The sequence below is a fragment of the Ranitomeya imitator genome, chromosome 5 (genome assembly GCF_032444005.1).
Source record: "Ranitomeya imitator isolate aRanImi1 chromosome 5, aRanImi1.pri, whole genome shotgun sequence".
NCBI lineage: Eukaryota > Metazoa > Chordata > Amphibia > Anura > Dendrobatidae > Ranitomeya > Ranitomeya imitator.
This window is the reverse complement of record NC_091286.1, coordinates 23352862-23367942: the sequence shown is the minus strand read 5'-3', so window position 1 is coordinate 23367942 and position 15081 is coordinate 23352862. Positions and strand designations below refer to the sequence as shown.

Sequence of the window (15081 nt, the reverse complement as noted above, 5' to 3'; positions counted from 1 at the left end):
GGTTTTCCATTACGCACAAGGGGCCCATAGATCTATGAGGCAGCAATAGCCATTTTTAAAGAAGTTTTAAACCCAAGGAGCCATTTCCAATTTTTACTTAAATGCATGTATTTACAGTTAAAGTTTTTTTGCATTTTGGTTGCATTAAAAATTGTGCTTCATTTTATAGCCTCTTATGTCACACTACCTATTACTGGCTGCAGAATGAGCTAACCGAGAATCAATCAGCGAGCTCATTCTGACAGCCCAACTAAAGAGTCTCAAGCTATTACTTCTGAGCTGTTCTCAGCTCATTTATAACCACAGACCACATCAAAGTTGATTGTGCAGGGAAATAAAAAGTCGGTAGAAGCAAAACTACCAAACTTTTAATGAAGTCGAGCTGCAAAAAATATTTTTAGCCTCAAATATATGAATTTAAGTTAAATATATAAAAAAATATATTTCAGATGATCGCTGGTCGTCCCAGCAGAGGAACAAATTAAAAAAAAAAAAAAAAAAGATTTTATCATAAACTTCCAATTGGTAAGATAATTAATTAATACAAAAACTTTTCTTTACTTACCTGATTCTCTTCCTTGTACTTTATGACGGACGTGTGATGTCGCATGAGGACGACCATTAGGATGAGATATATGACGCCTACGACCGTGTGGAGCCACAGAAGACTGTCCCTGCACATACAAACACGTGACATTACAAGAGGCCCCGAAATACCCCTGTATGGGTCTCGACTTTATTTAGCAATGTGTACAGGACCTGGTACACGATTATTATCTTGGAAAAAAATCGCTGCATTTAGGTCTTCCTTCCCTGGGGCTTCCCATAGGGACATCATGTGACCCCCGAGACAGCAATTGGGGGTTCGCTGGTTTATAAAATAAACTAATTCCTATCCCAGTATGCGGACTGCTCCTGACCTCCCCCTAGTGGTGGCTGCAGGTGGACAGAATTTTGTCCCTTTACTGTACTGAAAGTTTTGAGACGGACACATTCTATTTTTCACAAAGTTTGCTTATTCGGTTATTTCAGTGGCAATTGGCAATAACTCTAGATTGGAAAGTTATTCCTTATCATTAAAATGAACTTAATTCACACACACAACAACAACAAAAAAAAAATCTTTCTTCTTCTAGGAAAAAAAAAAAAAATCACCAGTTAAGGCCGGTTTCACACGTCAGTGGCTCCGGTACGTGAGGTGACAGTTTCCTCACGTACCGGAGACACTGACTCACGTAGACACATTAAAATCAATGTGTCTCTGCACATCAGCGTGTTTTCACGGACCGTGTGTCCGTGTGGAAAACACGGAGACATGTCAGTGTTCGTGGGAGCGCACGGATCACACGGACCCATTAAAGTCAATGGGTCCGTGTAAAACACGTACCGCACATGGACGCTGTCCGTGTGCAGTCCGTGTGACGTGCAGGAGACAGAGCTACTGTAAGCGCTGTCCCCCCCCGCGTGTGGTGCTGAAGCCGGAATTCTTTCCTTCTTCCCAGCAGCGTTCGCTGGAAAGAAGGAATGAATAATCTTTTTTTTTTAAATTTTTTTGTTTTTAAAATAAAGTTGCCGGTAATCTGCCCCCTCCCACCCCCTGGGCGCCCGCCCGCTGGCATTAAAATACGTACCCAGCTCCCTCGGCGCCTCCATCCTCTCAGTGTCGCTGCTTGTCCTGTGTGAGCGGTCACGTGGTGCCGCACATTACAGTGATGAATATGCGGCTCCACCTCCCATAGGGGTGGAGCCGCATATTCATTACTGTAATAAGAAAAATAAATAGAAAGTGCTAACAAGGACAAGGCAGCTCATAGCACTCATAAGCAACATGTGCGGTCGGGCTTTACAGGCAATGACTAACCTTATAAGACTGGCCCTAAATCAACCTATTAACAGATCAGCAAGAACTTCAAAGAAAGTTATTCAATTGCTGTGAAGAAAGAAGGCTTCCGGGCACGAAGAAAGAAGGCTTCCGGGCACGAAGAAAGAAGGCTTCCGGGCACGAAGAAAGAAGGCTTCCGGGCACGAAGAAAGAAAACTTCCGGGCATGAAGAAAGAAGGCTTCCGGGCACGAAGAAAGAAAACTTCCGGGCACGAAGAAAGAAGGCTTCTGGGCACGAAGAAAGAAGGCTTCCGGGCACGAAGAAAGAAAACTTCCGGGCATGAAGAAAGAAGGCTTCCGGGCACGAAGAAAGAAAACTTCCGGGCATGAAGAAAGAAGGCTTCCGGGCACGAAGAAAGAAAACTTCCGGGCACGAAGAAAGAAGGCTTCTGGGCACGAAGAAAGAAGGCTTCCGGGCACGAAGAAAGAAAACTTCCGGGCAAGAAGAAAGAAGGCTTCTGGGCACGAAGAAAGAAGGCTTCCGGGCACGAAGAAAGAAAACTTCCGGGCAAGAAGAAAGAAGGCTTCTGGGCACGAAGAAAGAAGGCTTCCGGGCACGAAGAAAGAAAACTTCCGGGCATGAAGAAAGAAGGCTTCCGGGCACGAAGAAAGAAAACTTCCGGGCAAGAAGAAAGAAGGCTTCTGGGCACGAAGAAAGAAGGCTTCCGGGCACGAAGAAAGAAAACTTCCGGGCACGAAGAAAGAAGGCTTCCAGGCACTCAAGAAAGTCCAGCAAGTGTCAGGAAAATCTCTTAAAAAGGTTTGAGCTATGGTATCAGTTCAACACCAGTGCAGAGCTTGCTCAAGAGCGGCAGCAGGCAGGTGTCGGTGTATCAAGACGAAGGCTTTTGGGTCACAGAAATTTCATGGATGTGTCAATAAAAGTGTAAAAACGTCTGAAATGCTGAGAATTGTAGTTCAGATATCATATAAATATCCGAATAAAAGAGCAAAAAACACCGAAGAGGCAAAAATGTGTGAAAAGCAAAATGTGTTTCAGTCTCCAAACCTTTGGCTACGATTGTATGTGTGTGCAGGGAGTATGGAGATCGGTGCCAGATAATGACACCGACCCCCATATGTAAAATGGGTGGAAATGAAGAACGTAATAAAAGATGGACGATTCTTTATACAATGCAAAGTATACACAATTATCCGCCAATACTCACTCATGCTGTAAATTTGCTATTGTCGTCCTTCCAAAGCTGACGGGATCATCATCTGAAAAAAAAAAAGAAAACATCTTTTACATATGAAATGCATGTGATTTTCCCCTATACAGAGCTGTCTGAGATTGTAGCCGCACACAATAACTGCAGTCACTCACAAAACAGAGCAAAGGGGTTTGTTTTTGTTTTGTTTTTTTAAATTACGGTAGTTGTGGTCATCTTAAAAATCACCTGGCACTCACCCTCCCCAGGTCCAAATGTTCTCTGCAGGTATTTCAAATAATCATTCAAAACATTGTGTATACACATAACCTTACAGTTTTGGCCACATCCAGTGCGGAAAAGGCAGATTTGAGAAATGTTTACGGGTACGGGTTACAACAGCTATTCAGGTGTTGTAACTCAATTACATGGGGGCGAATTGTAGCCCTTTGTGGGTTAATCAAATCATCCCTATTCAAAACACTGCATGCACACACACCCTTACAGTTTTGGCAGATTCCATTGAGAAAATGGTAGATTTGAGAGATGTTTTTAAGCTGCGGGTTACAACAGCTATTCAGATGTGGTCACTGCTAGACATAGGGGAAGATTCGGCAAAGCTTTTTCATCATATTTCTGTAGTTAAAAGCTTTGAAAAGTCTCAACATTTTTGCGCAATGCAAGGTCGAATCGGGGTCTAATTGTGGCTCACTATGGGTTAATCAATTAATCCTTCTGCAAATTAACGTAAAAAAGGAAAAAATTAAGTATTCACCAAGTAAAGTCCCAGAGAGGTTCACCGGCAATATGACAGCAACCGAGAGGACACTGGCGACCACCAGGAAGAAGATGATGTGCCGCTGGAAGGAGAGGTAGTGACAGGCGTCTTCTCCACATTTCTCATAGATGTCTTCATCGCTAGGAGGGAGAAAATTGAACAGTAAGCAGAATTCCGCAGTGTCAGGGAGATTCTATAGATCTCCAATAGTGGGATGTAAGTACCTGGATAAGAATGAAGTGATTAACTAGAGTCAGCATGGGTTTGTAACTATTAAGTCATGTCAGACTAACTTAAATTCCTTCTATGACGGAATCACTGACTGGGTGGATCAGGGAAATGCTGTGGATATAGTATATCTTGACTTCAGCAAAGCATTTGACATAGTATCTCATACAATCCTTATTGAAAAAATGACTAAGTATGGAATGGACAAGGCAGCTGTTAGGTGGATTCATAACTGGCTTAGTGATCGGACCCAAAGTGTGGCCGTAAAGGGCTGCACATCCAGTTGGAAGAATATCTCAAGTGGGGTACCACAGGGCTCTGTCCTGGGCCCTGTATTGTTCAACATCTTTATCAAGGATTTAGATGAAGGAATTGAGGGTAAATTTGCAAATTTGTAAATTTGCTGATGACACAAAGCTAGGAGGGATTGCTAATACTAGAGAAGAGAGAGAGGATTCAAAAATATATAAATAAACTGGAGCAGTTGGCAGCAACTAACAGAATGGGTTTTAACAAGGAAAAATACAAAGTACTACATCTGGGCAATAAATATGAAAAAAAGCATATACAGAATGGGAGGAATAGGGCTAAGCAACAGCACATGAATTGGGTATACTAATACAGTGCAGTGGTTGATTAGTGGAGGCCTTTTTTTTTTTTTTCAAGATTCTTTTTTATTTATGGCTGTCATATAAAGAAATAATTTTGTAATTTAAAAAATGATTTTAATATTATTATATTTCACCTTTAATGATAGCAGTCGCAGGTCAGAAGGAAATATCACCATTTGAGCAATTAACCCGACTATGGGAAGTCTCAATAGCTTAGTTTGCAGTTATCAGGTCCTCCTGCCTCATCCTATAGCAGCGGCCAATATCTGCTGTGCTGGGATAGAACTGTACAAATTGCACCCGGGCCCTAGCAGTTGTACCGGGGCCCCCAAGCCCCCTCTGCCAGATAAGAGGACACCAGTAAGTGGGAGGCTCTATTACAGATTTTCCATTGGAGCTCAGTTACCCTTCCGGTGCTCGGAGCTCAGGACACACAGGTCACTTTATCATGTACTTACTGCATCTGAAATGCAGATGATATCCAAGAGCAAAACCCCTGCAAAGAGAGAATAAAAAAGGCCGTAAGTAAAATGCCGGAAAGGACACGTCGGGGACATCAATAAGATGTATTCATGACTGAAGGAATTTTTTTCTTATATTTCATAACAAGAACCACAGCAAAATCTGTGGGGGAGCAACAACAGAGCACTGGGTCACAGAGGCTGGAGCCGGCTGCTACAGCTAACACCTGTGCCCACTGTTAAAGAGAAATTAATATTCACTGCTCTCCACGCCCATGGGAGTGGAAAGAAGTGAATATTAATTTCTCTTTAATAGCGGACATGCTGTTAGCCGCAGAAGTTGGCTTCCTGCAGCTGCTGGGCTCTGAAGTGTGCCCGCTACTTAACGGAATGAATATTTACTGCTCTCCTCTCCCATGGGCGTGGAGAGCAGGGAATATTCATTCCCTTTAGTAGAAGGCACATGCGATCGCCCGGCCACTGAGGTTACTGTGCCCGCAGGGAGCCTTTATATGAATGCCAGGATGAGGAATGCATAAGATATAAAACAATACCCTGTCTTAAACAGAACCTGACTCCAGATCAGAAGCTGCTCCCTTGAGTACTTTGTTATTGTTTTTTCCAAATTCTTTATACGAGTCCATAGATAGGAGCATTTAAATTTGGTGCTGAGTTTTAGGGACTTTAGAAGTGGGCGAGGTTCACATGAACCTCAGGGGCGGGTCTTTGGGATGCTCTGTATAATTACCCTTTGAGCCACACCCCTTTGGAAAAAAACAATACAATTTTAACTAAATGAAAATAGGTCTATATTTCTGAAACCGTATGGGAAGATTAAAAAAAATAAACTACTCAGGGAGGGAGCTGGAATAAAATAAAAAAAATATGTCCAGATTTTGCTTTGAAGACATGACCAGGTAATATAAGTGCTGTTCTTTATTGATCGCTAAAGATAAACTTCAGGGGCTGAAAGTGGCGAGACATATTCTGACACCTTGTCCCAGCCTTGTTTCCGCCCCTGGGTGTAATCAAGAACATTCCAATTCACTTACAGCAAGCAGAGGATTTTACAATCACACAGAACTAAGCCACCCAATGTGTAGTGGTACAGACCCTCCACATACCCGGTCCCTCTCTAGCGCCTCATTAAAGGAGGATGATGAGGACAATCTCTGGTATGTTCTCTGTGGCACGCTGCAAGGTAAAAAGCAAAATGGTGTCACATACGATAAAGATTAGTAATTTTCTGGAAAAGTCATGAAGGCAGAAATCAAACAGTCCAGACAAAGAGCCCATCCAGAAACATGGCCACCCTCCCTGTCTGCTAAGTACTGGCCATCAGGGGAGAAGTCCAACCACGTAGCGGACCACCATGCAGAGACCTGGCTGTGAGGAGAGCGACTGAGCACGTGCGACCACCAGCACTCCGCTCAGTAGGTGGACGTGCACATTGCTATATATTTTGAACACCAGGTGGCGCCATACTAGAACACTTCACTATCGTTTTCATCAGGTAAATAGCATTTTCATGATCTATATAGCAAATCCAATATTTTTAAAGGGATACGGTCAGTAAAAGAAAAACATCATATGGAAGTAACGCTACAGCTGTATAGGAGCCTGATATATTTATTTTAGAGATCCCTTGTGCCAGCCATAAGAAATTTTGCATAATACTATATGCAAATTAGTCTGTACGTGCATTTTTTTTAGATTATTACCCTTTTTCTCCCATGATCAGCACCCTGGAATTAACGTACCTGTAACCTGTAAACCAAATAATGATCATACCATACCTTCCACTGTCGTACACAAGAGCCACCCGCCCATAATCCCAGAAATTCTTCCGAATGAGGGAGAAAATCAGCAACAGCAGCTGGAAAAAAAAAAATAAAAAAAATTATATATAAAAATGATATCTGGTGGATCTTATGGTATTTAACCCCTCCACTCCCAAAGATAATGACATCAATGGGGTGGGAGGGGGAAGGGCAGGATCGGAGAATCTGACGACCGGTGGCCAAGGATTGCTAGGTGGACCGTTCACCAAGTGTATGTTACTGCCAGCACTGTGGCTAATAAACATGGGCATTGCTATTTGGCCATTTTTTTAATTAATTTACACATTATGAGCAGAATGGGAACTGTAAGGGATTGTGCACAAGTTGCATTTTTGCAGCAGGCGAAAAAAAATAAATAAAATAGTACCAAATCTCATTCACTCGCTGCTTAATTGTTTCCTTAAACCTTCAAAGCATTTTTTTTCATATTTGCAGGATGTTAATTGATCAGTATTTTTCCCCCCAAAAAAATGGGAGAGGAAAAAAAAAGGTAGTAAAAATGTGTATTTTACGGAGCATTTTTCATGCCAAATTTATTATTTTTTTTTTTGCAGCTGAAAAATCTGCTCCAAATACTAAACATGTGAACATCGCCTTAGGCGGCTGCCATTGTTTTATGGAGGATGCCGTGCGCCCTGGTGCAATGAGATCATTTTGTTTTTGGGATACAATGGTCAATTCTGCAAAAATGATATAATAAGGATCATAATTACCCAGAATATTAGGAAATAGGGGGCGCACTACAAAAATGAAACCCTTCTTATCATTACGACCACCTACCACAAAACAGGCGACGTCCAGAACCAGAACCGTCGGGATTCCTCCGAACGTCACCCCTTGGAGGACGGTGCTTCCCGCCTGACCGCTGTAGCAATACTTCTGATCACTGGAATTGCTGTTCCCCACAAGGCTGTAGCTCCAGGTCGAGAAGGCAAGGGAGCGACCCCCGAAATGAGACGGGAAGGAATGATACATCCGGACAGATCTGTCATGGAGGAAAGAAGTTGTCATTATACCAGGGAAGCGACACGGAGGGGACAGTGCCAGCAGGGAACAAGCGGCCCATTGTCATCTGCTGAACCTAGAGATCATCAACGTCTGCAGCGCGACCATGAGAACGACGACCATCACATGACTAATGATTTATATTAATGCTCTGGGCATTCAAAGGTTAATTGACTATAAAAAGTCAGATTATAATAGTACAGCAGTGTTATAAGAGGGGCGGCTGTCCACAGTCCCCACCATCACTCAATTGGCAAATTTTCCAGGACGGAGACGTTTGCAACTTTTTTTTTTTTTTTTTAACATCTCTTTGCACAAAGTTTTCCAGATTTACCATAATTTACGTCACAATTCATCATAAACGATAGCGCATTTCACGTGCATATTTGCATTTCTTACTAGTGTATGAAACACGATAGTAAATTTCACCGATAGACCTAAAGAAGAGCATCATGTCTGCCTGCATCCACCACTAGAGGGAGCCCACTGAATACTAGGATAACCATTTAAAGGGATTGTCCACCTTTGGGAACAATTTTATTTTATTACTTAGATGCATGTATTTGGAGCCAATAATGATTTTTTTGCAATTGGGTTCCATTAAAAATGTTGCACCGTTTGGCTTTTATCGGCTCTTTATTTCCTTGCACATTCAACTTTGATGTTGTCTATTTTAGAATAAGGCTACTTTCACACTAGCGTCGGTACAGGTCCGTCGCTATGCGTCGGGCGGACGTACATTGTGAAATTTGTGCACGACGTGGGCAGCAGATGCAGTTTTTCAACGCATCCGCTGCCCATTCTGAAGTCTGGGGAGGAGGGGGCGGAGTTTCGGCCACGCATGCGCGGTAGAAAATGGCGGACGCGACGGACAAAAAAACGTTACATTGAACTTTTTTGTGACGACGGTCCGCCAAAACACGACGGACGCGATGTGTGGCCATCCGTTCGTAGAGATATTTCTGGTCAAACAGAGGCTAAATCCTTTTGGCTTCTATCTGGCTGACATATGTCGAAATACTGCAAAAAAAAATCTACAGCACAGTATTAGCGGATAGCGCGGTTTCATCATGCGGACGGTGGCCTAATATTTATGTGTATGGACATATACTGTAACTTTGTATTTTTAATTTTTACTGGACTCTGGATTATCAGTTTTCCTCTACTGCAAGTGGGTACAAGGACGTCGGGCAGCACCAAGGGCGACCAAAACAATTCTGTGTAGAGGACAAGACTGAGATTACGGGTCTCCGCACTTCGTGGCACTTGTGGAGCTAAGCGGTGACTGCAGGCTCAGTGCACAGGGCGTTGGAGTCCCACCCGGAGCTACGCCACTGTAACTGTATCGGCGTGAACAGAGCAGGGAGACTTGATATCCCTGTGCTGCCACCCGCCTGCTATGGGGCCCCTGAACAGGAGGAAGGGGCCCGGTGTATCAGTATATGCAGATACAGATGAAGGCAATGATGAGGCAGGTAGCGATAGGCTCCCTCTGCGTCTGACATCAATGATGCAAACACTGACAATGGGCGCTAAGAGCGTCGGGGGAACGAGGAGGAGACATCGTTCTTTTTCTTTAAATGGGGAGTGCATTATACTATATGGAGGCCTTTGGTGAGTGCATTAGACTATATGGAAAACTATGGGGAGTGCATTATACTATATGGAGGCCTTTGGGGAGTGCATTATACTATACTAGATTGTGGCCCGATTCTAACGCATCGGGTATTCTAGAATATGCATGTTCCCGTAGTATATGGACAATGATGATTCCAGAATTCGCGGCAGACTGTGCCCGTCGCTGATTGGTAGAGGCAACCTTTATGACATCATCGTCGCCATGGCAACCATTATGACATCTACGTCGATACTGTGCCCGTCGCTGAATCAGAAACGTGACATGTCTACGTCCTTTATGACATCATCGTCACTGTGCCCGTTGCTGATTGGTCGAGGCCTGGCGGCCTCGACCAATCAGAGACGCAGGATGTCTACGTCCTTTATGACATCATCGTCGCTGTGCCCGTTGCTGATTGGTCGAGGCCTGGCGGCCTCGACCAATCAGAGACGCGGGATTTCTACGTCGATGCTGTGCCGGTCTCTGATTGGTCGAGGCCTGGCGGCCTCGACCAATCAGAGGTGCGGGATTTCCAGGACAGACAGACAGAAAGACAGAAAGACAGACGGAAAAACCCTTAGACAATTATATATATAGATGGAGGCCTATGGGGAGTGCATTATACTATATAGAGGCCTTTGGGGAGTGCATTATACTATATAGAGGCCTTTGGTGAGTGCATTTTACTATATGGAGGACTATGTGGAGTGCATTAGACTATATAGAGGCCTTTGGGGAATATATTATACTATATGGAGGCCTATAGGAAGTGCATTATACTATACTAGATTGTGGCCCGATTCTAACGCATCGGATATTCTAGAATATGCATGTCCCCGTAGTATATGGACAATGATGATTCCAGAATTCGCGGCAGACTGTGCCTGTCGCGGATTGGTCGAGGCAACCTTTATGACATCATCGTCGCCATGGCAACCATTATGACATCTACGTCGATACTGTGCCCGTTGCTGAATCAGAAACGTGGGATTTCTACGTCCTTTATGACATCATCGTCACTGTGCCCGTTGCTGATTGGTCGAGGCCTGGCGGCCTCGACCAATCAGAGACGCGGGATTTTTACGTCGATACTGTGCCCATCGCAGAGACGCGGGATTTTCAGGACAGACAGACAGAAAGACAGACAGACAGACGGAAAAACCCTTAGACAATTATATATATATAGACTAGATTGTGGCCCGATTCTAACGCATCGGGTATTCTAGAATATGCATATGGACAATGATTCCAGAATTCGCGGCAGACTATTCCCGTCGCTGATTGGTCGAGGCAACCATTATGACATCTACGTCGATACTGTGCCCGTCGCTGAATCAGAAACGTGAGAGGTCTACGTCCTTTATGACATCATCGTCGCTGTGCCCGTTGCTGATTGGTCGAGGCCTTGCGGCCTCGACCAATCAGAGACGCGGGATTTCTACGTCGATGCTGTGCCGGTCTCTGATTGGTCGAGGCCTGGCGGCCTCGACCAATCAGAGAGCAGGGATTTCCAGGACAGACAGACAGACGGAAAAACCCTTAGGCAATTATATATATAGATGGAGGACTATGGGGAGTGCATTATACTATATGGAAAACTATGGGGAGTGCATTATACTATATGGAGGCCTTTGGGGAGTGCATTATACTATATGGAGGCATATAGGGAGTGCATTATACTATATGGAGGGCTATGGGGAGTGCATTATACTATATGGAGGACTATGGGGAGTGCATTATACTATATGGAGGACTATGGGGAGTGCATTATGCTATATGGAGGACTATGGGGAGTGTATTATACTATATGGAGAACTATGTGGAGTGCATTATACTATATGGAGGATTATGGGGAGTGCATTATACTATATGGAGGACTATGTGGAGTGCATTACACTATATAGAGGGGGAGGGCATTATAATATGGAGGCCTATAGGGAGTGCATTATACTATATGTAGGCCTATGGGGAGTGCATTATACTACATAGATGTCTTTGGGGAGTGAATTATACAATATAGAGGCCTTTGGAGCAGGGCTGTGGAGTCGGTAAGCCAAAACCCTGACTCCTCAATTTTTATGACACCGACTCCACCAAAATGAGCTAAGGCTCCAATTCCACAGCCATGCCAGGACTGTGAAGTCGGTAAGCCAAACCTCTGACTCCAGAGCCCTGCTTTGTAGAATGCATTATACTATATAGGACTAAGGGGAGTGCATTATACTATATAGAGGTCTTTGGGGAATGACATACTATATAGAGGCCTTTGGGGAGTGCATTATACTACAGTGGGGAAGGAAAGTATTCAGACCCCCATTAAAATTTTTCACTCTTTGTTTCATTGCAGCCATTTGGTAAAATCAAAAAAGTTTATTTCCAGTTCACCACCTGACAGCACCATTGGAGGACGTCCTTCTTACCCTCAGTGGGACAGGAACAACAAGCAGTTAAAAGGACCCTCCCCACTCCACCCACTAGTGTTTTTCCTGTCCCACTGCAGATAGGAACGGCAAGCTTTCCTCCGACGGTGCTGTGCAGATGGTGGGGATCGGGGGGCCCAGCCTTTCCCTTCCCTGCCGCAAGACATCTGCGGCTGATACCTGCTATGGGGGGGTCCCTCAGCCTCCCCAGTGCAGCGCTGCTCCTGGGGTCAGGTCCGTCTCCTCCGCTCAGGGGGCTCTCGGTCCGGGCGCCTTTCTGCCGGGTGGTGAGTGCGGCGCCCGCTTCCATCATGCGGCCGCTACGGCCGCATCACTTCCGGTCGCGGCCAGCGAGGGAGAATGTCGCCGGCATCAGCGCCGGCCTCGGGTGAGGCATTACAGCGCAGTCAACTGCAGCAGCGGTAAAGAGGCAGGATCAACCAGGTAAATCCTATTTAAACAGCCTATGGGGGTCTATATGCCGCCGGCCATCCTGAACAGGGAGCACTCGACTATACAACTAGGATTCCTCATTATGGAGGAAACAGCCAGACCTGAGGGGAATGACCAGCTTCAGGGGCACGAGAGTGGGCTATACTAAGCCATACCACAATACTCACCCCTCCCCCTACTTCCCCATCTACGAATGTACCTATGTATCTCTATCTATCCTAGGCAGAACCTCCCATCCCCGCACCCAAAAGAAAAAAAAAAATCAGGGAAAAGTAAATGCCCGATATGTGCTACTAAATTTCCGGAAAATTGGCGAAAGCCATTGTGCAAATCATGCACATCTAAGATTGTGGGTGATGAACAAACTGCGTTATTAACCAGTATGAGGACGATGATTCGTCAGGAGGTTCAGGCATCTATCTCAAGCTTGAATCTTCCCCAGACAAGTCAGTCGGAACCGCAAACCTCACGGAAAAGACCAAGAGAGTCTAGTCCCTCTTCCGAAGGAGAGATTTCGGAAGATTCAGACCAGGAAAAAAGAGACGGATCATTGAGCAAAGGAAAGAGATATCTCTTCTCTGCGGCAGACACAGATGAGCTTCTTCATGCGGTACGTAACACCAGGCAGTTACAGGACATGCCTGAGGAGACCTCGATCCAGGATGAGATGTTTGGCGGATTACATGCCCAGGTCACAAAGGTTTTTCCAGTCAACAACCACATCCGTTCCATGATTCTGGAAGAATGGCAGGAAGCGGAGAAAAGACTAGTTGTACCCAGAGACTTCAGACTCCGTCTGCCTTATAATCCAGAGGACATTAAAGTATGGGATGAAGTTCCCAAGATTGATGTTCCGTTAGCAAAGGTGGCGAAGAAGACCTCAATCCCATTTGAGGATTCCTCCGCTTCAAAGGATCCAATGGATCGCAAAGCGGATGGACTGCTCAGGAGAACCTGGGAATCCTCGGCAGCAATAATACAGGCCAATATAGCTGCAACATCAGTAGCCCGGTCAATGCATCTATGGATAGATGATTTGGAGGAACATCTCAGAGCTAAGACTTCCAGAGATGTTATTCTCAAATCTCTACCTTTACTTAAACTCGCAACAGGCTTTATGGCGAACGCTTCAGCCGAATCCGTACGCTTCGCTGCCAGAAGCGAGTCGTTGTCCAGTGCAGCCAGAAGAGCTCTCTGGCTAAAGACTTGGTCAGGGGATATCCAATCAAAAAAATAAACTGTGTGGAATCCCATTCTCAGGGAATAAAGTATTTGGGCCTATTCTAGATGACATTTTAGAAAAAGCCTCAGATAAAAAGAAAGGGTTCCCTGAGGAGAGTACTAAAAAATTCCAGCCCTTTCGTAGATCCTGACCTGGTCAGAAGACAGACTACAGGGGAAAAGGGAAGACTGGGAGGTGGTCTTATCCCAAGGGTGGAAAGGTTAGAGACTCCATCTTCCCAAGTACAGGTGCAGGAAAGCCAAATAAATGACATCAAGGTGGGAGGTCGGTTACAAAACTTTCTAGGGGGTTGGCAGAAAATTCCCGAAATCCTTGGATTCTGCAGGTAATTGCTCAGGGGTACAAGCTGGAGTTCTCCAGCAGTCCCCCAGAAAGATTTTTTGTAACCCGACCCTGTCCGCTCTCAGACTCCTCGATGTGGACAAACATCCTGGAGTTGATAGAGTTAGATGCAATCATCTCGGTACCCATCTCAGAAAGAGGCAAAGGCCATTACTCCCACTTGTTTTCAATAAAAAAAACCTTCGGGAGACTCCCGAACAATCATAAATTTAAAACCCCTAAACAGGTGGGTTCGGTACAAAAGATTCAGGATGGAATCAATAAAGTCCACAACGCCTCTCATAGACAAGGACATGGTGATGTGCACCTTAGACCTAAGCAATGCATACTACCATGTCCCAATACACACTTCCTACCAGAAGTTTCTGAGATTCGCCATAAAGAACAAAGGAATATTATATCACTTCCAGTTCAGATGTCTCCCCTTTGGGCTTGCTTCGGCGCCCAGAATATTCACCAAATTAATGTCGGAAGTTGCAGCCTATCTAAGGAACCAGCATATTGCCATAGTGCCATATCTGGATGACTTTTTGATAATGGCAAGATCAGAGAAACTTCTCAAGATAGACTGCAGCTTCACACTCTCCATTCTGCAGGACCTGGGGTGGATTGTGAATTGGAAGAAATCATGCCTGGTCCCAAATTCCAGAATGAAATTTTTGGGGGTCATATTAGACTCCAACCTCAGAACATCTTTTTTACCGGAAGGCAGACAGGAGGCCTTAATCAGGCACATACACCAATTCAGAAAGAGTACCCCCTCCATAAGAGAAGCAATGAGAATTCTGGGCTTTATGACGGCATGCATACCCTGTGTGAAATGGAGCCAATTCCACTCGCGGGGATTGCAGAGAGAGGTTTTGAGGTCTTGGAACAGGAAACAGAGCTCCCTGGACAGGAAGCTGATTGTTTCTCCATCAGTAAAGAAATCCCTAACCTGGTGGACCACACCAAAGAACCTAAAAGATGGAGTTCCATGGATCCTCGATCCCTGTGTTACGGTTACCACAGACGCCAGTCAATTCGGATGGGGCGCACATATAGGAAA

The 15081-nt window shown here is 44.8% G+C and overlaps 1 protein-coding gene across 2 annotated transcripts in view; it reads right to left on the bottom strand.

The window, feature by feature from the left end:
- The window catches only part of TMEM63A (transmembrane protein 63A), a 61794-nt gene that overhangs the window by 20347 nt on the left and 26366 nt on the right, over nucleotides 1-15081 (bottom strand). For both annotated transcript variants that reach the window (XR_011321892.1, XM_069768408.1), the window contains exons 2-8: nucleotides 7733-7937; nucleotides 6908-6987; nucleotides 6236-6305; nucleotides 5109-5146; nucleotides 3809-3951; nucleotides 3052-3103; nucleotides 566-674 (exon numbers count right to left, since the gene is read on the bottom strand). Coding sequence is in view for 1 of the 2 variants with exons in the window: in XM_069768408.1 (XP_069624509.1) it covers nucleotides 566-674; nucleotides 3052-3103; nucleotides 3809-3951; nucleotides 5109-5146; nucleotides 6236-6305; nucleotides 6908-6987; nucleotides 7733-7927 (687 nt within the window). In the remaining variant the exon portion in view is untranslated. The remainder of the gene's footprint in view (nucleotides 1-565; nucleotides 675-3051; nucleotides 3104-3808; nucleotides 3952-5108; nucleotides 5147-6235; nucleotides 6306-6907; nucleotides 6988-7732; nucleotides 7938-15081) is intronic.